Source organism: Thalassophryne amazonica, chromosome 7, assembly GCF_902500255.1.
Source record: "Thalassophryne amazonica chromosome 7, fThaAma1.1, whole genome shotgun sequence".
NCBI lineage: Eukaryota > Metazoa > Chordata > Actinopteri > Batrachoidiformes > Batrachoididae > Thalassophryne > Thalassophryne amazonica.
The window spans coordinates 28,413,782-28,441,367 of record NC_047109.1 but is presented as its reverse complement, the minus strand read 5'-3'; the positions used below and the strand labels follow the sequence as shown (position 1 = coordinate 28,441,367).

Below are 27,586 nucleotides of genomic sequence, written 5' to 3'. Positions count from 1 at the left end.
CAGACCATGAAAAACAAATTTATCTGGTCTGATGAGACAAAGATTGAGCTATTTGGTGTGAATGTCAGGCGTCATGTTTGGAGGGAACCAGGCACCATTCCTACAGTAAAGCATGGTCCACACAGCATGATGCTGTGTGGATGTTTTTCAGCAGCAGGAACTGGGAGACTAGTCAGGATTGAGGGAAAGATGAATGCAACAATGTGCTGAGACATCCTGGATGAAAACCTGCACCAGAGCGCTCTTGACTTCAGACTGGGGTGGTGGTTCATCTTTTAGCAGAACAAAGACCTGAAGAACACAGCCAAGATATCAAATGAGTGGCTTCAGGACAACTCTGTGAATGTCCTTGAGTGGTCCAGCCAGAGCCCAGACCTGAATTTGATTGAACATCTCTGGAGAGATCTGAAAATGGCTGTGCACCAATGCTTCCAATCCAACCTGATGGAACTTGAGAGGTGCTGCAAAGAGGAATAGGAAAAACTGCCAAAAGTTAGGTGCACCAAACTTGTGGCATCATATTCAAGAATACTTGATGCTGTAATTGCTGCCAAAGGTGCATCAAGGCTGTGATATAACAATATGTGGAAAAAGTGAAGTGCTGTGAATACTTTCCTGATGCACTGTGCAAAGGGCACAGTGACACTGAGAAGAGTTCACCATCTCATGTACAAACACACTCCCTGACCGTCACAGAAGCAGCATTACAGCATTGTTTATTAACATATACATAAACATACCTTGCCTACTTTAATTTTCTTCATCATTTCTGCTTGTCAATCCAGAAGAAATGGGGCGCCAAAGCCATCAATAGATAGGTCAGTGTCTTGGCCGTGCTCAGTGAGCCATGTCTCAAAGAAACCCATGACACAGCAGTCTCTAAATGCCCCTGAAGTTCATCCACTTTGTTCCTTAGGGAATGGACATTCCCCATGATCACTGTGGGATGAGGGATCTGGCCTGTTTCCTTGATGGCTCTTCATTTCCTCTGTTTTCTCCTCTTGTTCCATGCTTGCTCCATGGTGCACCATCATCACGGGTTCCACAATGTTTTCTCAAAATGCAGTCTGGTACTTGCAGCATGTCAGCCAACACACGAGACCGACTTACACAGAATCAGCACATCTGTGGAGTACTATGTTCTCTCACTGTGGACCATAAACTTTAACAGGTAAACCATAACAAGCAGGACAGTATCCACAAGCAGCAACTGCTGCAGAATAAAACATATATGTTTTATTATTGACTGGAAAAAGAAGCACTGGTCCACACTTAGGAAGGAATGAGTTTTAAACATATAAACAGATACTCCAATCTCTCATGAAAGAAAAACTGTTGTTCATTGGATTGTTGTGAATACAAACAGAGTGAACCTGCCTGTGTAAGGTCCAGCTGAATATTGCACGACACCAAACTCTATGCTTGAGTTTAGCCTAGGTTTTTGGTGGTCTACGGTGCAGTCAGTTTCTGCTGCCATACGACTGTGCCTGACCACACATCATTATTGACCTACATGCCCACAGGCAAACAGATGAATGCAATTGTCATGACTATTTATAGGATGTGGATGCTGAACATTAAAATTATAACAGTTAGTTGTATGCAAAAAAATGAATGATATTTCGGTTGATAGTGCTCATTGTTTTTCAGCAGCTGTTCTGACAGCAGCTGGCAAACTTTGACCAATAAATGCAATATAAATAAACTTGACATGGTAAATGTGGAGAGGTAGCAATGCTTAAACTTTTGAAGTTTTGTGTCAGTTTCAAAAATGTGTCAGATTTTCAAAGACTGATAGAGTCAGTTGTTTAATTTTTTGGTTGCTTAACTTATCAAAGCTCCTGTGACTGAATGAACAGCAGTAATTTGAGGTGAGAGGGGCACACACCCTGGGCTCAGTCTTGACTATCTGTGGCACACAGTCAAAGTCGCAGAGAGCAAGTACATTTGGGGTATGCACAGCTCCATTTTACCGGTTACATTGCACATCATCTGAGTGGAACATAGGACAAAGGGTGCAAAGGTGTATTTAGTCACTTATTGTAATTATTCATGTGCCTGTTTTTGGCCATAATATGAAATAAACCAGAGTATTACCTGCCATTACCTTTAGGAGGCATGCACCAGCAGCAACAATGTTACTATTTAGATGGTGAACTGAGGAGTGAGAGGTTTGTGTCGCATCAAAGTGCATGAGAGAAAGCAGCAGTCATCCACCACAGCTCCCTGAGGTGAAGAATTGCATTAACTCCTGGAACACCTCTTTCTTCCATCCCTCCACTGACCACTCAGTCACCACAATAGCACATAACCAGACCTCTACACCACACCTGTGCCATCCCATAGCTACTGCTATGCTGGGAGGAAGAAAAACAGTATGGTACAAACCACAGCTCTTCAAGTTTTGTATTTTTCCATTTATTTCATTAATTTTTATGTTTACGTCAGTTTTGTTGTAGTTTGATACACCAGTATTCATCTCTGTGTGTACAAACAGAGTCTGTGCACATTGTGAACCCACCTGTGTAAGGTGTATCTGAATAATGTGTCATGTACATGACACCAAATCTCTGCATGTGACTGTAGACCAGGTCTTTGGTGGTCTGTGGTGCAGTTACTTTCTGCTTTCTCACTAAACCAGTGCACCAGCACTGTGCCTGACCACAGCTCATTTTAAAACCAACACAGCCATTGAGTACTACTTTGAGATTGTGAGTGCTTTGTGTGAAAGAAAATTACAACTGTGTTTGTTAGGAATGAGAACTGGGTGTAAGATAGGACCCCCTGTTTGACAGGAAATACATAGTCAAGGAAGTGAGAGCAGTACGTATAGTGGTAGAACACAACACTTCCCCCACTAATCCTTTATTCAGTATCACATGTACAAATAAAGAACCACACTGTCCACAGTCATCTTTTGTGGAAATTGGCATTGAAGCTGAAGAGTTTAACCATTCCTTGTTCCTTAATGTGTTCAGAGAGCTTTTAACATTTGTTGTTTGTGAATGTCAAGTCACACTGAATGGAGGCGAAGTTGTGAGCATGTAGTTGGGTATGCATGTAAGTGAGTGCATGTGTGGTGTTCATAGCTGAGTAGTAATGTAGGCCAGCTCCAATGGAAAGAGCTGGGCTGCAGGAGCGCAGGGAGGGCAGCTGACCTGCATTCTTCTGTAGAAGGCCACTATGCTAACAAGGACTGAAGCCCTCAGCTGCTTCACACCACCTCGCTCTGAACTCCCCAATATGTGTGTGTGTCTTCCCCCACAGATTCCGGCGACTCCTCTGCGTTTGTAACTGGCATTGTTCTGTACAGAAACCTTGGCAGTATTCTGTCTTTGCAGAGGTAAGACTGCTCACTCTTTGCACCTCGAGGTTTGTTACACCCTTCACCAGAAGTCTCATCGGCCATGAAACCCATTTGGCAACATCGATGTGCAGAGGTGGGCACAGTTCCGATAATCCGATAACAGATAATTATCGAAGATAATGTTTTCATTATCGGATTATCTTTTTAGATAACTTTAAAAACCATTATCGTACTAATTATCTTCTAATAAATTTTTGTCTGATAATATTTAGACTGTTAACGTAGTAAACCGCTACAAACATTTTTAAAATTTAAAATCAGTTGAGCACCTACCTGTTAAAAGTTTCATCGCAGATGTGTAGTTCTACCCTCTGCAAACAGAAGAGAGCTGCTTCTAGGAGAAACTGCTCTATCCTCTGCAGGCAAAGGAGAACTGGACACACAAAAAAATAAATAAAAAATTCATTTCCTTTAACACCATACTGATACACTGACAATATCACCCAAGTCATCCAGAGGCATACATTTTTAACTTATTGTTCAAATTTTAACCAAACTAATTTCGGACAAGTTATTCTCTGTGTTTATAGACATTGTTATTGTGTTTGTGTTTGTTAAATTCCATGCATCTTAAATGTAGCAGACACGGATTATCTGGAATTTTGTTTTGGCAAGTTTTCATGGTCTCTACTGTCATCTACTGGCCAGTAGACATCAAAGTTTAAAAACAAAACAAAACAACAAAAAAAAACATTACAAGACAGGTCTGCAGTGTTTGCACAGGCGCAGTGCGAGCAGTTGGATGCTTGTAGCTCTTCAGCAGCGGGATACCCAAACGACGGCTGACCAGAATATCAAACAGGTTTGATTTTCATCTGACCATACGATCGGCGATCAGGAGGTGGTCGTGAGATGTTAAACGCAGCTCGTTACTCCATGTATACTACATGATGCAGGACGAGCAATTAACCTGAAAATCGGTGCGATCCAAAAAATTCTCGCACGAATGAAAAATCATCTGAAAAAGAGCCAAAACTTGCACAGTGTAAACCCAGCTTAAGTACTGAACGTCTGACAGCAGTAGATCATGACAGTGTTCTATTATTTATTTTTGACACAGGTTATATCAGATGGTTATCTAATTACAGCTTGTTTTTTTTAATGCCTTTTTTTACAAATAAAAAATGGAATGTTTTACAAAAGCACATTTATCTGTAAACACCAACACACGACACACCTCACAATAACGTGTTGGTTTACATAATGTATGAGTCAAACCAGTCAGTGTTAGCCAAGGCACATTTTACCCAGAATCCTTTGTGATCTGTCTGTGTTTGTTACAAAATTAGTGCATTATTCAACATTAATAAGATAAGATATATGTTATATTTTAACTTTGTACAAATGACAGAATTGACAGTTATTCTATCAGTATTCATTTTATTTATACACCAAACCGTAACTCAGCATTGCTTTATTTTCCAAGATCTCCTCCGCCTCACAGCATATCATTGTGATTGAGCAGAGAGGTGAGTTTCATAGCTCTCCTCAGCTTGTGTCTGTGCTGGAAGCCATGTAGTAAACAGGAGCTTCCAGCAGGGGGCAGGATGCTCAAAGACAGAAGTGCTGACTCATTGTTTGGGTCTGTTGTCCATTTTAATGCTTTCAAAAGTGATCATGGTGTAAAAACTAAAAATCAGCTTGTTAGTAGTTACAAGTGTACCAGAGACAATACTGGAATTTATCGGTTATCTGTAACTTCCGATACATTTTTGGTGGTTTATCGGTTTATCTTCATCAAAGATAACTTTTAATTTATCTGATTATCTGTTATCGAAGTTAATTTTTTGGTTATCTGTGCCCACCACCTTCGATGTGTTACACATGCGAGGTCACAAATATGCATTGTCAACTGGAATTAAGGGGAATGTTATGTACATTTATTCTACATCCTGAAGGAACAAGAAGAGAATGAGATGATGTTCATTTGGATCTTTTTCTGGTAGTGGAATGAACCATGATGCTTTTACCCCCGTCACACATGTCTGAAATCACAGAGAGTGTCGTTGGACTTATGAATTAGCGCACATCCGAAAAGTGTTGGATTTCAGTTCCAAAATATTCTAACAGCCATCTGCAGAAGTCCACACAGTTGGCCAAAATCAGCCGGTGGCCCGAGTGTGACGCACATGCTCAAAACTATCTGGGACACCTGACAGCGGTCCATGTGTTATCTGAGGACCATGTGAGAGCGAAGTTGTCCAGTGGCAGGCATGCGCACGTGCGCCCCGTGCGTGCTTAGTGGTCCATGCAGTGTTATGCATACACACACACATCGCTGAGTAATAATTGCAGCCGCACGTGCACATGAGGAACACAGCACTCTGGTCTGTGTTTGCCATCCAGACATATGGAGATTGGGCAGTCTGCAGTGCCTTTTATGGCTGTCTGACAACAGTCTGTATTGTCTACATATGCTCTGGATGCGATCTGACATGTGTGGACGAGGCAGTCTGGGCTCCGAGACTGCTGGCCATGCCTCTTTTCCTCCTGACTGTGTCAGATTATGGCAATATTTGCCATGTCGAGCAGGCTTCCAGCAAATTCTTGCTATGTGTGACGGGCATTAGGGTTCTTTGGAGTGAATTTTTTGAATATTGTGGAAATCTATGGTGAGGTCACATACAAAAAATTAAGACATTATAACGCTGACATAATGATGTCACTTTTTTATTTCGCTATTTTTTTAATTATGTGTTTATTGCATTTTGGAAACAAACTCTTAAAATATGGAGCCAAAATAATATATAGTTGGACTCCTGCTTTCACACCCACTAAGCTGGACTACACACTCCACAGTATTCACCAGTGTTTATGTCCTTTAGTGTAACATGTCCAAATCATCACGTTTTAGTCTACTGTCATTTTGTTTGGAACAGGCTAACTCAGGAAGCAAGTGAGGGAAGCTTTCAAGATCTCAGTGACAACTCTAATGCAATTTACAACCTTGTGTGGATGTGATTGGAGTTATGAGACAAAGACCAGCTTTTGCAACAGACTGAATATATATATATATATATATATATATATATATATATATATATATATATATATACCCTACATGACTAACCCTACAAGGCTAACCTTGGTTTAGGTGTTTATTAAATCATATTTTTATGTTTGGACAGTGGTTTTTCAAGCTGTTTTCTTTGGTGTGGGCATTAAAATTAGGACCTGCTTATTTCCTCAGTAATCATGATCATAATCAGTTGCTAAAATTGTTGAGGACGCTAACATACATTAAATAACACAAAAATTTCACAACAGAAATACGCAGCTATTCACCTTTGTGCAATCGGAGCTCTGAGCTCAACTTACAGTGGGACCACATGGCCTGTTACTCAAAGCAACCATGTCTGTAATTATGCATAAATGTATTGCTCAAATTTATGAGTTATGAAAAAGTCCCCTCACCTTTACTGTTGTGATGGAAGGGAACCATCTATATTGACCAAAGCTATTTTTTGTACCAGGCTGTTTACTTCTGATCTAAGGTTTGACATATTAAGATTGTTTTTTGGGGGAGCCTGCTTCTTTTTGGAGCCAACCCCAAGTGGCCATTCCAGGAACTGCAAGTTTTGTTCTTTCTGTTGTGCCATATTTTGGGTGGTCAGAACTGACCACTTAGTTGCTTCACCAGGTCATGCAAAACAGCAGAGTGACACAAAGCAGGACTTTATAAAGAAAATATGACATTTCACCTGTAGTTTGCCAGCCGGGACATGGGAGAGTGTAGGGTGTGTCTTTTCTTAAAAAAAAAAAAAAATCTGTCCTGTTACTCTGCTGTGAAGCTGTTGCTGGTGACTGTCCCTTGAGTTATGCAAAGAAAACTAGCTGCAGAAGTGATTATTTGAATAAAAAAAATGTAATTCACCTCTGAAAATGGAGGCACTATAAATATAAATGGTCATGGTTAATGTGGTTAATGTGATGTCTTCATTAAATTAAAGCAGACAGTCTGCACAAGGAGCACAACCTGCTGTTGTTTCATTTCAACTCTGTAGTGTTGTTGTGCAGAGGCAATATTACAAAAACTGTTAATGTCTAAGGACTTATGAATGTGACCATATGTTAGGCTAAGATATGTCACTTGATATTATAGCAGATGACTGTAATGGCCCAGTCACACGGCACTTAATGAAGGGCAACGAAGCCCTGAAGAAACAAGAAATCTGGACTTTGGTTGACTTTCATGAGCTCCTGCTGCTGGCACTTCGTCAGGATTTTTAAACTGTTGAAAAATTTGAACGAACGGCAGTGAAAACCTCAATTCGTCCATGTTTCGTTTTGCTGTCGTTCTTGACATTTATAATTGTTTGTTTGATTTTTGTAAAGTTATTGTTTAATTTGACTTTGTTCGAGTAGCTGAGTGTTTTCACACAGTGCAGAAGCCGGTTTGTGAGCGCTGAGGCTGCTGCTGCGTTCATGTACCGTCGGAAATTACAGGGCCTGTTTGCTTGGATTTTTTTTATCTGGGTGGAGAGTCAGGTTCAGTGTGCTCAGACACCTTATATAGGGACGAATTAATCTTTTGTGTGGATACAATTAATTACGAGGGCTGTCAATAAAGTAACGGTCCTTTTTATTTTTTTCAAAAACTATATGGATTTCATTCATATGTTTTTACGTCAGACATGCTTGAACCCTCGTGCGCATGCGTGAGTTTTTCCACGCCTGTTGGAAATTCTCGTCGGAATTCCTTTGTCTGAGAAGTTGCTGAGAGACTGGCGCGTTGTTTGATCAAAATTTTTTCTAAACCTGTGAGACACATCGAAGTGGACACGGTTCGAAAAATTAAGCTGGTTTTCAGTGAAAATTTTAACGGCTGATGAGAGATTTTGAGGTGATTCTGTCGCTTTAAGGACTTTTCACGGTGCGAGACGTCGCGCAGCGCTCTCAGGCGGCGTCATCAGCCTGTTCAAGCTGAAAACCTCCACATTTCAGGCTCTATTGATCCAGGACATCGTGAGAGAACAGAGAAGTTTCAGAAGAAGTCGGTTTCAGCATTTTATCCGGATATTCCACTGTTAAAGGAGATTTTTTTTTAATGAAAGACGTGCGGACGGATCCGCGCGTCGGGACGCAGCCGGCGCGGTGCAGCGGCACAGGAAAAACACCTCCGTGTTGATAACCATTTGTAAAATCCAGGCGGCTTTTGATGGCTTTCAGTGGAGTGAGTATATGAGAAATTGTTTAACAGGCAGGACATGTTCCAACTTGTCCTTAAGGCTTTCAACAAAGGTGTTTTTCCTGTGGCGGAGCGTCGCGGCGGCTGCGTCCCGACGCGCGGACCCGTCCGCACGTCTTTCATTAAAAAAATCTCCTTTAACAGTGGAATATCCGGATAAAATGCTGAAACCGACTTCTTCTGAAACTTCTCTGTTCTCTCACGATGTCCTGGATCAATAGAGCCTGAAATGTGGAGGTTTTCAGCTTGAACAGGCTGATGACGCCGCCTGAGAGCGCTGCGCGACGTCTCGCACCGTGAAAAGTCCTTAAAGCGACAGAATCACCTCAAAATCTCTCATCAGCCGTTAAAATTTTCACTGAAAACCAGCTTAATTTTTCGAACCGTGTCCACTTCGATGTGTCTCACAGGTTTAGAAAAAATTTTGATCAAACAACGCGCCAGTCTCTCAGCAACTTCTCAGACAAAGGAATTCCGACGAGGGGCTGGACGACTCCTCCCACAAGGAGTGCTCACAGGCGAATGATGTCACCGACAGGCGTGGAAAAAACTCACGCATGCGCACGAGGGTTCAAGCATGTCTGACGTAAAAACATATGAATGAAATCCATATAGTTTTTGAAAAAAATAAAAAGGACCGTTACTTTATTGACAGCCCTCATATTTTACCACAAGCAACTGCTGAATTTGAAACAACAAAAAAGTTGTGTAATTTCAGATGCTACTTGAATGCAGCATTAGCGGCAGCAGCAGCTGCTGTGTGTGCTTATTATTTTTTATTAAATATAACAATATGAGTGTAGGAATGACAATCCAGCCCTTCTGTACATGTGGCAATGGGTAGATAATTTAAAAGATTATATAAAGAGCTGTTCTGGACAGAATTCACGTTGTGGATCAGCTGCAGCTGGTTGAATAAACGCACATGGGGAGTCAATGCACGGCATTCACAAGCTCTGATATATTCAATCATCTTTACACTTATCTTTATTCCCCCTTTTGACAGTTTTCTGTTATAAATCAATATATATCGTTTAGAATATAATACAGTGATAGATCAGCGACCATGACACACCATTTTTATTTTATTTATTTATTTATTTTTTAAATTGAAGCAAGACGGAGTGCACAGCATGTCCTCAGACAGTGTGGATTCTCATGATGAAGGAGATGAGCCCTCTTTTGTTCTGGATTAGGAACCAAAGGAGGTGGGTCCGCAGACGTCCACACAGATCTCCACAGCTTCTGTTTGCAGTTTCTCCAGGACTCGCGTGCTATGAGCGCCGTTCCAGTGCTGAGTCCTGGAACTCAGAGATGCAGACACACACTGCTCCAGCTGTGGCTCCAGGCACATTTCGTTTAAAGCGTCGAGATCGTTAGCTTCAGTTTTGTTAATTTCCTCTTTTGTCCCTTTTGCGCTCTTGCTTTGCAGGCTGTTCGGTGATAAAGCTCTTTCATCCACCTTTTCTCAACGAATAGTGACTTTTTTTTACTTTTTCCCTTCGTACAGGAATCGTTGTGTGTCATGTGACTGGGCCATTAGACTCGCATGCACCTTTAAAGAGGGTGTGCTGAGCTGCAGCATCTTCCTATGATTAATGCAAAGGTTGGTCTGTCCTTCAGACTCACAGACAGACAGTTGGACTTGGTTGTCAGTCTGTGCTGCCTGAGGGAGGTATCTTCTTTATATTGACATATTAAAATAAGGTAGATAAAGCAATAGCGTCCAAAAACTGAAGAACTTCAGTCTTGCTGCTGTCCCCCCACAGGATCATTCCCTCTCTTTGAACTGTGTCTCCTTTCCTTTTCTGTGTCTGATTTCTTCTTCAAGCAAAACAAGTTGACTCTAAAGCTGCAGACTGGGTGACACAAAAGCTTAAGTTGACTGATTGTGTTTTGGAATTGTGAGGGAGCGGCTGTGCATAGAGGATGCGTTAATGACGTGAGGAGCCACAAGCAGAGCGTGGACTGCTGAACACGTTTGTCCAACTGCTGAGAGTTTGGTGTGACTATTTCCAGTAGCAATCCATTTTTTTCACCTCATTGTCTCTTTCCACATGATTGATAGTCCTATAAAAAGCAGAAATTGCAATGCATAGTAAGCAGGTGAGCAGAATGTAAAATAAAGTCCCTTGAAAACGCCATTAGATAAACTATTGAAAGGCAGCATGGACCGAATCATGCTTGACAATTGCACACTTTGGCTTTGCATTCAGGACTCAGTGTCTGCACATCACAAAGGTGCTGGAAATTTCCACAGATCCAGGTGAGTCTGCAAAGTGTTCCATGTAGTTTTTGTTGTTGACTGAGCAATAATGGACACAAATTTTCATTCATGGGCTCACTGGACAGAGGTGTTTTCTGATACCAATATTGTTGCAGGCGAACAAAGATCCAAGTCTTTAAGATATTGGTGCTACATGATTTTAACATTTGGACACTAACCAGTGGCCTGAAATGTCTTTGGCACAAGGTGATTTTGGAGAATCTGCGGGAACAGTTTTCTGTCAAAAGTGTGGTTACTTGACATTCAAATGAGGAGTGTCACTTGCATCACAAGGGAATGTCAGCTACAATATTTTATCCATGTGGTGTATTTTTCTGGCTGTGATCCAGCACAAAGGTGCCCAAGTGTTGAGGACCCCAGCAACTAGAGAAGGACAAGGCAGAACAAGGTCACACAAGCACTGGTTGTAGCAGGTAGATGGTTACCATTGACAGGTGAGGATAGATGTGTTTTGTGCCTGGTTGTTTACTAACCAGGACAAAAGCCAGTAGTGTAATGGATGTGGAAACCTGACCTGGCGTCACTATACTGTAAGATTTTTAGGATAGATAACCTTAAAAGCCAACATATTCATCTGTAAAATGATAAACACTTTCCTCAATGTCATTTCCTGTCCATATACATTTATGACTTCATGACATCTCCATTCATGTTTCTAAGAAATGATAACTGCATACCTGTTTGTCTTTTTTCATCATAGGAACAGCACTGTCCTCAACTCCAAGGTTTTGTCAGTGACCATCAAACCGACGCCTGCTTCCCTATCTGCTCCTGTTATAGTCGACTTCTCTCACCTCTACAACGTGAGTGATTTTGCAGAGTTCTTTTAAACCACTTTTAGCCTGCAGAGGCAAAATTAAAAAGGTCCTGCTGAGCTTAACAAGCAGAACTACCACAAGTACAATTGTTATCACATTTGTATGATAATTTTGCCCTTTACGTGAACAATAGTTCTTAAACTTTTTTGTAAAGTCTCTTTATTCCACTTTTTATAATAGCACATTTTAAGAAAATGATTTGTAACAAGTCTGCTTGTTAACATTTTCTTTTACATTACCATTAACGTGTAATGGAAAGTGAATCAGAATCTTCCGTAACTGTCTGTCACTGGCTTTCCTTAATACCCCCATCACACATACGGCGATTGAGGCCGAATGGCGTCAGTATGACACATCTGGCCACAATTGGGGAGTGTTAAGGTGCGGTCTGAAGACCTACGGTCAGCAGTCTGTGAGCACTCTACATATTTGGTCCCATTCGCTCGGCTGTCCCGGGTGTGTTGCACATGTTCAAAACACTCTTGGTGCCATCGAGATGGAACGCACATTTGGCGGTGGTCTATGTGCAGTTTTTGCCTCATCTGATCGCAGTCTGCATATTCTGGCGGCATCAAAACAGCATCTGAAATAATCCGATCGCGGTTGATTGATCTCTGAGATCGATCAGTCACAGCAAAGCCTGGCGGCATTTTGTGCCACAGATGTCCACCTCCACTGGACCCCGGCTAGGGAGGGCAAAGCAAATGTTGATATGTAATAACATGTATGTGGCAGGCATTCATCATCTACAATGAGTGTGAACAGTGCACAATCAAACCAAATGCACCGTGTGCCGCTGTACTTCTCCGTGGTCTCATGCACAGTAATGCGTCATAGCACACGTCAGGCACGGAGCTGAACGGATCTCACTGCTGTAATATACATATTATTACTTGATCACCATTTTAACTCTGTAGGAGGTGTGACATGGAACTGTATCGCCAGGCCGTGACAACATTAAGAGCACACAGGAACCAAACCACAGCCTGTGGTGAAAAGACTCTTACCTGCTGTGTGTTGCAAATAACCACTGCAAAAATGTGATAATCGATAACCAACTTCATGGTGTACAGAGTTGTGTTGTGCTCCTGAAGTGAGCCAAAAAAAAAAGAAATTAAAGTTCACTGGAAAGCTGCATCTGATGCATGGTGTGACTGCTTGGCCCACTGCCAGTAAACTTTCAGCAAAGGTGTCCAGTGGCACACTCGCACATGCATGTAAGGAACACAGCTCTGCCTCACACTCTGGTCCCGTGTTTGCCATCCCAACGTTTGGACATCGGGCAGGATTCAACACCCTTTATGGCCACCTGACGGCAGTCTGCATCTTCTAAACTGTTGTCTACATGCGCTTTGGATGCCATTGTGCAGGTGTGGACAAGGTAATCTGGATGCGTTCTTACACTGCTGACCATGCCTTTTTTCCCTCCCGACTGCATCCAGTGATGGTAATATTTACCATTTCGGCCTGGTTCCTGCACATTCTTGCTATGTGTGATGGGGGCTTTACAGAATTGTGCAAAACCTTAGCAATATTTTCAGAATGTTGATTAAACAATAGTTGTGAAATGACAGCATTTCCATTCAGTTATTGAATGCTGCTTGGTTTTGTCCTCTTGTGAGAACTGTAATTCTAATAGTCGCAGTAATAGAAGGGTCATGCTAAATGTTTCCATTTTGTTTTGTTTGTTTACTCCAGTATTTCCATGTTATCATCTTATACCATTTAACAAGCTCTCTGTTTCGTACGGTGTACCTTGTTGTGTATTTTAAGCATATTAAGCATGTTTTCAATTCACAACTTCAGTTTGCACAATTTGGAGGGTGACGTTTACCCACGTAGTGACACTTCTGAAAATGTGATCTCATAACTGCCATCATCACATTCATTCATTCATTGTGTAAACCTGTTTATGTCAGTAATTCAAGCTTATGATTGAAGCGCTGTTTGTGATGCAACATAGTCTGTATTTCAAATTTATCTTTGTATGATCGCTCTTTTTTGTTTTGTTGGTTCTTTAAATTGACAGTAGGTGTGTGTGTCTGTGTGAATGTGTTTGTCTGTATGTGGCCCTGCAGTAGACTGGCGTCCTGGCCAGGGTGTAGCCCGCCTCACGCCCTGTGACTGCTGCGATAGACTCCAACCCCCTTACCTGGAGTAAGCGAGTATAGAAAATGGATGGATGTTTGTTTGAATCTACCAACACAGTTTAGAAGCCACAGTGCTTCTCAAGACACACTGATACACTGACAGTCAATGAAGTAGTAAATAAATCATGTTTGCAGTCAGCTGCTGCCCTAAAATAACTTTTTTTTCCTCATGCAATGTTTGCTCCATCATGTTGATCATGTGACTCTCTCCATTAGGGCACCACCAACCAGACCTGTATATCCTGGGATGAGAGTGACAGGTAAGCCTCGCCGTGTTGTGGTTTTGTTTTTTGTTTTTGTTTTTTCCCTGACCATGTGTGATGCTGTAGGACACATCTGGGTAGATTAAGTTTGATTTTGAGAAAAACACAGATCAAACATTTGACCCTTATATATTGGGGGTTGTAGAACGGCTATCAGGAGAAGCTGCTTAAAGACATGCTAATTATTATAGGTGTGGTCGGACGTTTATATATACTCATCATGGGCATGAATGTCATGGTAATTTTGGTCTTTTAATGATGTTCTTGAACTGTTCTTTTGCCAGGGTGGAATGATTGCAAAGCATAAATCATTAATGTTTTGTTGTTTTGTTTTTTAAACAAAAACTGGGTGTTCACATTTTAACATTTTGGATCTTCTCTAATCCACACAGGGACAAAATTATACATACATGCTCAAATATGTACATACATTCACATCAATCATTTATTAACTGGTGCTGAATGTTCTATAGTGTATTTTAATTTGACAAGGCCAAGGCCCATTAACTCCTGGTTAGTGATCGTGATTAATGATAACTGGTAGTTTTTCTTTGCCAGCAGAAAAAGGATGTGTTTGACTTGGGCTGAATCTCAATTAAACCCTTTGGCCCTTCCCCTTCCCCCTTCCCCTCTGTTTTGCGCAGGCACGAGAGACAGAGGGGTGTCTCAATTCTCTTTTTGGAGCGAGGCGGAGGGGTAGGCGGAGGGCTTCAAACCCCTCCAAACGGAGTGAATCTGGATGCACACTCCGTTTGGAGGGGTAGGAGGAGCTTACTGCTGTCTCCGAAAAAATAAACATGGCGCCGAAAGAGCCGCACAAATGAAGCGGCTTTCATTACAAATTACGCTGTTTAGAAAGTTAGAACTTGAACAAAAACTTTACAGGCAGTTGTCTATGACAGCAACATGTATGCTGCTGGATGCATGTTGCGTACATTATCGTTCTGAAGAATATCATAACTTCGTTCGTGTGCTGAGGCATTATAATGCATATACACACAAACGCTACGATAAGACACTTTTATATCTCACAACGGAGAAAATCATGATAAAGGATAAGCACGTTAATTTGTATGTTCATTAATCTTTGGATAATATCGATCCCTGCTGTTGGATTTCAAGGTCTGTAATGTGTGTATATTTAGTAAACAAACAGGGAGCCCTGAGCGCACTCGTCTCCTAATAAGCTTTCAGGCAGAAAAGGAGGAGAAGTTTCATCAATGGGAATAAGTTGGAAAATATATACAGACACATGTATATGTGTAACACATAACCTGACGTCCTAATAGACTGCTATTATTTGTCAAGGAAATTTCTAAAGGAAATAGGGCTGGAGGCAAAAAATGGGAGAATTTGAAAAAGAAATATAAGGTTAACAGAACTAGATGCAGCCCAAAACATACATACAGGTGCTGATCATATGATTAGAATATCATGAAATCATCATTTATTTCAGTAATTCCATTCAAAAAGTGAAACTTGTATAATGTATACATTCATTGCACACAGACTGATATATTTTGTTTATTTATTTTAAATAAATAAACTGTTTTCCTGTTTTATCATTAGTATTGTATATGATTGTCTTTTTTTTATTATTTTACTTCTTTTACTTATTTATGTTTTCATTTTTTTTTATTGTGTTTTAATCTTAGTTAATTCTATTCTGCTTTTAAATGATGTTTGTGAAGCGCCTTGAGGTGATTAGTCATGATTTGGTGCTATAGAAATTAATAAATTATTATTATTATAAATTATTATAATTATTAATCAATTAATTACTAACCAGTCAATTAATGATTAATCAAACAATATTCATTATTACTATTATTGATTAATTATTATTAGGATTAACATTAATCAGTTTCTAATTATTATTTTTTTCCCCCTTTTTTTTACAGCAAAACACAACAAAACAGATCGCATAACGAACATTCTGACATAGAGAGTGGGATGTAGAAGAAAAAATAAATAAATAACATACAAAAAAAAAAAAAAGAATAATAAAGCATCCAGGTGATCATGTATATAGGTCCCATTTGTTCCAGAGTTTCTGGAAAATGTCCAAGTTTAGGTTGAGCCCAAAAGTTACTTTTTCGATCTGCCTGATTCCAATTACTATGTCAGTCCAGTCTTTGATAGTCGGAGCTGTTTGGGTCATCCATTTCTTCGTGATAGCTTTCTTTCCCGCTGTCAACAGTATATTCCATAAATATTTGTTTATTTTGTTTGTTGTCTGAGTTTTCAGGCCCAGGTACATAGTTTTGAAGTCTCGCAGAATGGTGGTGTTATAGATACGTCGTAGTGCATTATTAATCTCATCCAATATTTTTGAATTACAGGACATTCCCAAAACACATGATAGTGGTGAGCCATTTGGCATCCACATCCTCTCCAGCACTGAGTGTTTCCTTGTGAGTAGTGGATACTTTGACATGGTGTTAAAAAAAAGCACGATATACTTTTCCAGCCAAATTCCTTCCAAGTATGAGAGTTTGTGGTCCTCCATTGAGATGTACATATCATTTCCCATTCCTCATTTGTTAAAGCAAAATTACCTTCATTTTCCCATTTATTTTTAATGTAGATAGCAGAATGATTGTCCAGGTTATTTATGGAGTTATATAATTCAGATATTATCCCCCCAGAAAGTTCTGACTTATATGCCTTAATAAAAAGATCAATTAGGGGATTACGGTCCTTGTTGCTTTGTTTAATTTCTAGGTTGTAATAGTTTCCTATTTGTAAGTAAATGTAAAAATAGTTATTTTCTAAGCCAAAGGATTCTTTTATCTTTTCAAAGCTTTCTATGTAATTTTTTTTAACAATTTGATAAAACATTTTTAGGCCTTTCCCTATCCAGAACTTAAATCTTGGATCTGTTTTATTTGGCACAAAACTTGTATCGTAAGCAAACCAGCTTATGATTTTCACATCCTTGTTAAGTTTGTGTGTTTTGATTAGTGTTTTCCAGGTATGAAGTACTGAGTATATCCAGGAATTCTCAATCTGTTCCATTTGACCCAATTGTTTTTCATCTGCCATCAGAGCCTGCACATGAACATCCAGTAATATATTACATTCAATGTTTTTCCATTGAGCTTCTTATTTTGAGTCACACCAATATATCAGAGCTCTGATTTGGGCTGAGATGAAGTAATTCTTTAAACAGGGTAAACCCCAGCCACTTTTTTTTGTTGTTGTTAATTGTAGAGAGAGTTGTAGAATTGTAGAGAATACGAGGTTTTTTACCCTGCCAAATGAATCTTGAAATTGTTTTGTCCCACTCATCGAATAACTGATTTGGAATAGAAATTGGAAGGGTCTGGAACAGGTAGAGAAATGTGGGGAGGACGTTCATTTTTATAATTTCATCCTTTGGCTTAGGCTCAAGTAAGGGACTTTTTTAATCTGTTTGTGTTTGCTTTGTAATTTCTTTTTATTCTGCTGTGTTTTATCTTTTAACTGTGCTTTTCTTGCTTTTAATTTTGAATTTAGATTAATTTGTGTTGTTGTGAATTATGTGAAGCGCCTTGGTGCGACTTTGTCATGATTTGGCGCTATATAAATTAAGAAATTATTATTATAATTATTATTAAGTGAGATGATGGCTTCTTTCCAGCTAGGAGGGATTTGAATTTTTTTGAGTGCCCAATTGAATGTTGTTAAAAGCAGTGGTATAAGTGGTTCTTTTAATGCCTCGTACCACTCTGAGGTGAATCCATCACTCCCTGGGGACTTTTAATCGCATTTTGTATTTCCAATATCGTTATTTCCACTCCTAATTTTTCATTCTGTTCCTCAGACACGAAGGGTAAATTGAGACCATCCAAAATGGTTTTTATTTCGTCTTCTTTACCTGCAGAAATCTTGGAAAAAAGGTTTTTGTAATAATCTTCGAAAGTAGATTGTATTTGATCTTGTTTAGTTAAAATTTTCATTATTCTGTTTATTTCTTATTTTAAAGATTGTTCTTTCAGCTTGTTGTTTCCGAAGAGTCCAGGCTAGTGTTTTAGAAAATTTCGGCCCACTTTCATAATATTTCTCTTTAGTGAAGAAGATTTTCTTCATTATTTCATGTGATGATATATCATTAATTTCGTCTCTGTTTTTTTTTTTTTTTTTTTTTCCTGAAGCAAGAGAGGATTTTTGTATTTGGCATGTTCAACCTCCAGCAGTTTTAATTTGTCCTGCAGTTCATTTAGCTTTTTCTGTCTCTGTTTCTTTTTTCGTGGCAGCAATGGCAATAATTTGGCCCCTCATCACTGCTTTTGCTGCGAACCCAAAGGATGGGTGGAGTGGTTTCGTCCGTATCATTTTCCTCTAAATATGTCTTAATATTCTCTGTAATTTTTGTTTTAAACAAGGGATCATTGAGCAGAATGGTATTAAACCTCCAAAGTGTATTTTTTTCATTTTTCTCCCAGTTCTATTGTAATGTAGATTGGGGCATGGTCACTCAGGTCTATTGTTCCTATAGTTGCATTTGTTATTTTTGTCCTGTTGTTTTTAAAAATACAAAAGTAATCTATTCTAGTATAGACTGTGTGTGGATTGGAGAAATGGGTATATTGGCGAGTATTGGGGTTCATTTCCCTCCAAATATCAATTAACCCAATATTTTTTTATTGATTTATGGAATTTACTATGTATTACTTTTGTGGTTACCTTTGAGTTTGATACGTCCAAGGAGGGTTGAATATGTAAGTTGAAGTCACCGCCACATATTAGAATTCCCTCAGAGCAGTTGGCTATTAAGTCTAAAACATTAGTGTAGAAAGTGATATCGCTTCCTGGTGGCGCATATACATTTAGTAAAGTGATCAAGTTTCCATTAATATTCCCTTTAATCGGAATATATCTGCCTTCCTTATCTTTATGTATAAAACTCTGTTCAAATAATAATCGACTTGAGATCAGAATTGCCACTCCTCTTTTATGTTTACCCATGTATGAGGAGGAGTACAATGTAGTATAGCCGAATCTAGTTAATTTTGAATGTTCTATTTAATTTAGATGAGTTTCTTGAAGGTATACGATATCTATCTTTTCTTTTTTCATTTTTGTTAATATTTTTTACCTTTTGATTGGGCTCAGTAAGCCATTGACATTAAAGGATGCTATATGTATTTTTTTCAGATGCCACTGATGTACTTTGTGTGTTAATGTACACCTTGGTGTGTTAATTTCACCTTTGTTATTCTGTCAATACTGTGATACTCTCCAGTCAAATAGAACACATGAACACGGGAACAATAAATAAGTAGAACATAGTGAAAAAAGAAAGAAAAAGGATTCATATAAAAAAAAAACTGTGAATCCAACACCCGATTAAAAAACGTTTGAAAGGAAAAAAAGAAAGTTGGAGGGAAAACCTTGCCCTAGGAAGGGCCCTCCAGGGAGCAGTTCTCAGTGAAAACAGTAAAAGAAAATTGGCAGAACCTCTTTCTAAGCCGCCGTGCTCTCCCGCCTATTTCCGCTTGACTTAACTTCATTCATATATTCCCAAACAAATTTGTATAGCATTTGAACTGGTGTAGAGTGATCAAAAACAAGTTATTCTCTAGATATTAACATGGAGCTCTTACTTAAATTGAACTGACAGTCAGTTTAAAAGAAAGACTTTAAGAGCTGAACATAATAACACTATATCGTTATGCATAACATTGAATATAATTTAAGTCTCTGATAGAGTGTAACTTAGTTGAAAAAGAAAAATGTTACATAGGTAACCTTATCCATATAAAAAAAAAAACAGGCACAAGTTTCAAATTTGTCAGTAAACTTAACCCATGAGTGCGCTTTGCTGGGTTATAAAGTCACATTCTACTTCTCTGAACTCCGTATCTTCTTAACGAATTCCTCTGCTTCCTTCGGTGTTTTAAGGGAGTATTTTTTTTACCTTCAAATGTTACCAAAAGAGTAGCAGGAAATGCAAAGCCGAATCGGAGGTTCCTTCTCTTAAACTCCTCACAGACGTGACAAAAGTCTGCGCGTTGCTGGCGCACTCTATCTGCCAGGTCTGGCGTGAAGAAAACTCTCCCATTTCCATAAAAGAGATCTTTCTTGGGCCGTGCGGCCTGCAGGACACGTTTCCTGTCCCGATGATTCAGGAAACGCATGATCAGTGGCCTGGGTGGGTCTGTTTCTCTTCTTTTTTGCCCCAGTCTGTGCGCTCTCTCTATGGGGAAAGTGGGGGGCGTAACTCGGAGCCCAGTCAGAATCTCCGGGATAATGTGCTCGAGAAAATCTTCAGTATCCTCTCCCCTTTCCTCAGATTCTGGGATCCCATGAAGTATTAGATTCCCCTTGCGTCCTCTCGATTCAAGATCCAGAAGTTTCTTCTTCATAATATTGTTTTCAGCCTGCAGAGATTTCACCTCGGCTTTCAACTCAGTCAGCCCGTCTGTGTTGTCCGAAATACGTTGCTCCGTCTCGGTTACGCGCTGATCACACCCACCCAGGTCTCCTTTTAGCTCTTTTAGCTCCGCGTTAATTTGGTCAAATCTCGCATTGTATTCTGTCTTTAGTTCACCTTTGATGGACACCATTTCTGCCTTGAGCTCGAACAGCATAGCCATGATTTTGTCCAGTGCCGTATCTTTCGTCGCCTCTTCCCCAGCCACAGGCTCGGATGCAGGAGGGCCCTCATTCGTGAGTCCGCTGCGTGGAGACGTATGCTCCATCATGTTAACGTTAGCTTGTGGGGCTAACTTCTCTCGGAGGCTGGAGTCCGTCAGTTTAGGCTGCCTGGATGTCATTGAAGTTTTTGCTTTCAGAGACTTCCTCAAGCTTGCCATATGACAATACGTGCCGTCCCTTTATTTTCTTTTTTTTTTTGGGAATAATGAGGATTTTTGTTCAGTTTCGGCAGAGAGACACAGGTGTACGACCAGTTACACCCGCGCCATCTTGGAACCCCAATCAATTTCTAATTAATTAATTATTAATACTATTAATTATTATTATTATTATAAATTACAAATCAATTAAATTAATTATCATGACATGATTGCAAAGCATCAGAGAAATCTGCAACTTCTATTTCTTTGCATTTACGCAGAAAGGCGAGAAAATAAAATGAGCAAACAGGCTACTGCAACAAGTTGCATTTCGGTTGCCATGTTAACAAACAGTGAAGACGGCAGTTTGACGCGCAGTTTTTTTTTTTTCCTCCTAAGGTGGAGGGGTGTCTCAATTCATAGGGCTAGAGGCATACCCCTTCGCCTTACCCCTTGTTTTAAAGGGGTAGGCGTAGGGGTAGGGCCAAGGGGAAGGGTACAAAAGAGAATTGAGATTGGGGGTTGGATTGACTGATGTGTTTGACTCACAACAATAGGAAGTCTAAGGAAATCAGTAAATAGCTAAGACTTACACAAGTTTGGAAGGTCTCTTGAAGCCATTTTTAAACAACTGCAAATTCCATGGTCATCAGTTCAAACAATTGTACATACGTACAAGTTACTCAGATGTGTCAACACTTTTGCAAGGTCTTGAAGAAGAAATTCAGGATCAGTCCCGGAAACCAACAAGGCTCATGCCGTGAACTGAAAATTGCTGGAACATCAGCATTACTGCCCACAGTGAAGCGAGTTTTACACTGCCATGGACTGAGGGGGGGCTGACCAGGACAGAAATTTTATTTCTAATGCACTTTTTGTTTGAAACAGAGAAAACAGATAAAACGAAATACAGCAATTTCAACAATTTAAAACAATGTATAAAAAAAATTAAAAAAGCGAACAGCATTTAGTCCATATATGCTTTTCTAAAAAGGAAGGTTGTAAGTCCTTTCTTAAAAGCATCCACCATCTGTGGAGCCCTGAGGTGGTCCGGGAGAGCATTCCACAGACGGGGAGCTGCGGCCTCAAAGGCTCTGTCGCCCATAGTTTTAAGCCGTGTCCTGGGCGGGATGTTTGTGTTGTGAGCAGTTTGGTGAGGTAAGTGGGGGCCGCACCGTGCAGACAGTGATGGGTGTGCAGAAGGATCTTGTGTTCTATACGGAGGTGAACAGGGAGACAGTGGAGGGTGTGGAGGATGGGGGTGATGTGCTCATGTTTCTGCACCCTCATCAGGATCCTGGCAGCGCTGTTTTGAACATATTGGAGGTTTTGAAGGCTCCTGCCAGGCATCCCAATGAGGAGTGCGTTACAGTAGTCCAACCTAGTGTTAGAGTTCTGGGAGTCCTAGTATTAAGGAAATCATTAACAGCCCAAAATTACCATGACATTCATGCCCATGATGGACATATGTAAACGTCTGACCACAACTGTACTATTTAACATGAATATGAAATTATACATCACCTTTCTACTGGTCACATGACATCTCACCTCTGGTGACCATGAGATGTCAAATTCAATTAGAACAGCCACTTTGATGAATCATTTTACTCATACACATATGAATACTATTACACATTATTATGAAGTCACACACACACACACACACACACACGCACACACACATATATATATATATATATATATATATATATATATATATATATACGAGGTCTATTAGAAAAGTATCCGACCTTATTATTTTTTTCAAAAACCATATGGATTTGAATCACATGTGATTACATCAGACATGCTTGAACCCTCGTGGGCATGCAAGAGTTTTTTTCACGCCTGTCGGTTACGTCATTCGCCTGTGGGCAGTCTTTGAGTGAGGAGTGGCCCACCCTCTCATCGATTTTTTCATTGTTTAGGAATGGCTCAGAGACTGCTGCTTTGTTTGATCAAAATTTTTTCAAAACTGTAAGGCACAACTGAGTGGACACCATTCGATAAATTCAGCTGGTTTTCGGTAAAAATTTTAACGGCTAATGAGAGATTTTGGTCTGGTAGTGTCGCCGTAAGGACAGCCCACGGTGCCTGACTGCCATCTGCGCTTCGAGGCGGCAGCGTCTCGCCGTTTCAAGTTGAAAACTTCCACATTTCAGGCTCTGTTGACCCAGGAAGTCATCAGAGAACAGAGAACTTTCAGAAGAAGTCGGCAGGAGTTTATTCGGACATTCCATTGTTAACGGACGTTTTGTAATGAAAGAACGTGCGGGCAGAGTCGCATGTCAGGCCGGACCCGACCGCGGGGGGTCGCAACAGGAAAAACGCCTCCATTGGAAACCTTAACGGGCAAGTTGGAACATGCCCAAGCTGTTAAACAATTTCTCAGTTACTCACTTGTTGAAAGCCATCAAAAGCCACATGAATTTTACAAATGGTTTTCAACACGGAGGTGTTTTTCCTGTCGCGGCGCACACAGATTTGCCGAGTCGTCACAGAAATGACTCGGCGAATTTGCGCGCACGTCTTTAAACAGCACGTCCTTAAAGTCCTCATGCCGGCCTCTTCTGAATCTTCTCTGTTCTCTCACGATGTCCTGGGTGAATTAAGCCTTAAATTAGGATGTTTTCAGGTCGAAACAGGCCGACGATGGCACCTGGAAGCGCTGCGCGATGTCCCGCTCCGTGGGAAGTCCTTACACCGACAGATACACCCCATAATCTCTCATCAGTCGTTAAACTTTTCACCAAAAACCATCTTAATTTCTCGAATAGTGTCCACTCGGATATTCCTCACAGGTCCAGAAAAAATTTTGATAAAGCAATGCGCGCCGTCTCGAGCAGCGTGTGAAACAAAGGAATTCAGCCGAGAGGGCGGGACCACATCTCACTCAAGGCCTGCCCACAGGGAAATGACGTCACCGACACGCGTGAAAAAACTCACGCATGCGCACGAGGGTTCAAGCATGATTGGTGTAATCGCACGTCATTCAAATCCATATAGTTTTTTAAAAAATAAGGTAGGATACTTTTCTGATAGACCTCATATATATATATATATATATATATATATATATATATATATATATATATATATATGTGTGTGTGTGTGTGTGAAAGATAAAGATCAAGGCCACACAGAGCCATTTCTTGTATAATTTCTTGTATAAGTGTTTTTTGTTGTTGTTGTTTGTTTTTTGTTTGTTACTAGTATGGAAGGCCCTGCTACTTACATTCCAGTACAACTTATTTACAGAAAAATCACACATTTGTTATCTATATTATGTAATAGCCAAGTGACCTCTGTGTGTGTGTGTGTGTGTGTGTGTGTGTGTGTGTGTGTGTGTGTGTGTGTGTGTGTGTGTGTGTGTGTGTGTGTGTGTGTGTGTGTGTGTGTGTGTGTGTGTGTGTGTGTGTGTGTGTGTATGGAAAGTGGGGAGAGCTGACATTTTTAGAATTAATATTTTTGGAGAAAGTAGCAATATTATCTAACAGCAGTAAACAATGGATGTTGTGCTGCAATGCACCATGGGAGTTTGGGTTTTTTGGGGGTTTTAAATGTTGTCATTGTGGCTCATGTTAGTTTAGCACTGTTGTTTGTGTTATTGATTCATTGTGTTTTGTAGTTCAATTGGTTTAGTCAGTTTTTGGGGAAAACTACAGCTATTACCTAACAACACTGAACAATGGCATTCTGGACTCACATGCCATTCCAGCAGGGGACGGGAAAATATCTATATATTAAGAGTATGTGTGCATGCATGATTTTATTTAGTAAGGTCATTGTAAGTACAAAATATAATTGTAAATATGTTATAAATACTTAGCTGGCACAAGAAAGTGAAAACACTTATTTCTGTTGTGGGCCATTTAAAAATCAAATGACAAAATAGGAGTTAATAATAATAATAATAATAATAATAATGGTAATAATAATGACAATAATAATAAAGAATTATTAACTGAACACAAGGTCTGTACGGGAAAATATCAGGTCTGATATTCCCTAACAGACCGAGCAAGCGAGGATAGTAATTTGTTTATTATATGGCTCTTTGGAGCTGTGTTTTCATCTTGTTGGTCTTCATTTTGCATGTCCACTTCAAGCTTGTTTGCTGTTAATTCCTCCAGTTCAAACTCATCAGTGTAATGAAATTCACTCAGACAATGGCCCTCTTTGCTCAAAATTTCTTTGGTCACTTTTTGTTTTGTCTTATTTTGCACTGTGAACATCCTGGTATGGGAAAATATCAGACCGGCAATCAGCCAATCAGTGTGTGTACTGTGATAGCCATATAATAATATGATCACAAAAACCTAAACAATTTATTTAAATGTATTTAGACAGTAAATTACATTAAAAATGTGTAATTAACAGGAAATAAAAGGGTTGAGTTCTTTAAAAACTTTAAACTTTAAAAACAATTGAAGTCTAAATTCTAAGGTTCTAAATACATTCTGGACGTGTGCCATTCCAACTTATTATAGAGCCTGTGGAGCCCCATGGGCAATCTGCTAGTTAATAATTATAATGTCTATTTATGTCGGACTTTGAGGAATCAAAGGACTAAACAAAATAAACTCTAATCATAAACAAATAAATACCAATAATAAAAACTACACTGCAACAATGCAAAATTCCAAAATTAGAAAGCTGATAATACAGAAAAAAGGCGAGACTTGCACTCCGGAAAATGCGGTACTTTCATTGGTGTAAACATATAAAGCACGTGTTACACTGTCTATTCTAGTTGTATACTCAACAAAAATATAAACGCAACACTTTTGGTTTTGCTCCCATTTTGTATGAGATGAACTCAAAGATCTAAAACTTTTTCCACATACACAATATCACCATTTCCCTCAAATATTGTTCATAAACCAGTCTAAATCTGTGATAGTGAGCACTTCTCCTTTGCTGAGATAATCCATCCCACCTCACAGGTGTGCCATATCAAGATGCTGATTAGACACCATGATTAGTGCACAGGTGTGCCTTAGACTGCCCACAATAAAGGCCACTCTGAAAGGTGCAGTTTTATCACACAGCACAATGCCACAGATGTCGCAAGATTTGAGGGAGCGTGCAATTGGCATGCTGACAGCAGGAATGTCAACCAGAGCTGTTGCTCATGTACTGAATGTTCATTTCTCTACCATAAGCCGTCTCCAAAGGCGTTTCAGAGAATTTGGCAGTACATCCAACCAGCCTCACAACCGCAGACCACGTGTAACCACACCAGCCCAGGACCTCCACATCCAGCATGTTCACCTCCAAGATCGTCTGAGACCAGCCACTCGGACAGCTGCTGAAACAATTGGTTTGCATAACCAAAGAATTTCTGCACAAACTGTCAGAAACCGTCTCAGGGAAGCTCATCTGCATGCTCGTCGTCCTCATCGGGGTCTCGACCTGACTCCAGTTCGTCGTCGTAACCGACTTGAGTGGGCAAATGCTCACATTCGCTGGTGTTTGGCACATTGGAGAGGTGTTCTCTTCACGGATGAATCTCGGTTCACACTGTCCAAGGCAGATGGCAGACAGCGTGTGTTGCGTCGTGTGGGTGAGCGGTTTTCTGATGTTAATGTTGTGGCTCGAGTGGCCCATGGTGGTGGTGGAGTTATGGTATGGGCAGGCGTCTGTTATGGACGAAGAACACAGGTGCATTTTATTGATGGCATTTTGAATGCACAGAGATACCGTGACAAGATCCTGAGGCCCATTGTTGTGCCATACATCCAAGAACATCACCTCATGTTGCAGCAGGATAATGCACGGCCCCATGTTGCAAGGATCTGTACACAATTCTTGGAAGCTGAAAATGCCCCAGTTCTTGCATGGCCGGCATACTCACCGGACATGTCACCCATTGAGCATGTTTGGGATGCTCTGGACCGGCGTATACGACAGCGTGTACCAGTTCCTGCCAATATCCAGCAACTTCGCACAGCCATTGAAGAGGAGTGGACCAACATTCCACAGGCCACAATTGACAACCTGATCAACTCTATGCGAAGGAGATGTGTTGCACTGCATGAGGCAAATCGTGGTCACACCAGATACTGACTGGTATCCCCCCCAATAAAACTGCACCTTTCAAAATGGCCTTTTATTGTGGACAGTCTAAGGCACACCTGTGCACTAATCATGGTGTCTAATCAGCATCTTGGTATGGCACACCTGTGAGGTGGGATGGATTATCAACAGACCAAAACAATTGTGCGACAGACTTCCTTGCCACATAGGCGTGCATTTCATACCCCTCTCCATATATTCTCAGCGACTCAGAACATGTGCAACATGTGAGACAACTTATGAGGGGTTAACGCACACTTTGCTTTTTATAAAATCAGAGAGGAACGTCACTTCTGGAAGCGGCCAAGCAGTGTCTCCAGACTCCAGCCATCTGGCTCTGCAACCGAGCTGGTACTCACCCACCATGCATGCACGTCAGTGACCTTGACATATCCAGACCAGGCACAGAGGAGACACATCATCCAGGAGCAAAGTTTTATGTGTCAGTCCAACTGTGACTGCACACAACAGCCAGCTGGACACAACCTGTCCAGCCATGGAGGAGTCATGCCAAACAAAGACAATGGCTAGACACTATGTTTATGCTGGCTGTGCACTTGTGTCAGTCTGCTGGACATGTCCTCACCAGCCACAGAGGAGCTGCAACATCTAGTGGAACTAAGTTTTATGCATTGCTCTGTTGTACACAT

General features: G+C 40.4%; 1 protein-coding gene across 1 annotated transcript in view; it reads left to right on the top strand.

The window, feature by feature from the left end:
• The window catches only part of LOC117513733 (adhesion G protein-coupled receptor B1-like), a 712,829-nt gene that overhangs the window by 446,804 nt on the left and 238,439 nt on the right, over nucleotides 1-27,586 (top strand). Inside the window, 3 exon segments of the mRNA XM_034173969.1 lie at nucleotides 3,268-3,343; nucleotides 11,543-11,645; nucleotides 14,027-14,070. Of these exon segments, the coding sequence (XP_034029860.1) occupies nucleotides 3,268-3,343; nucleotides 11,543-11,645; nucleotides 14,027-14,070 (223 nt within the window).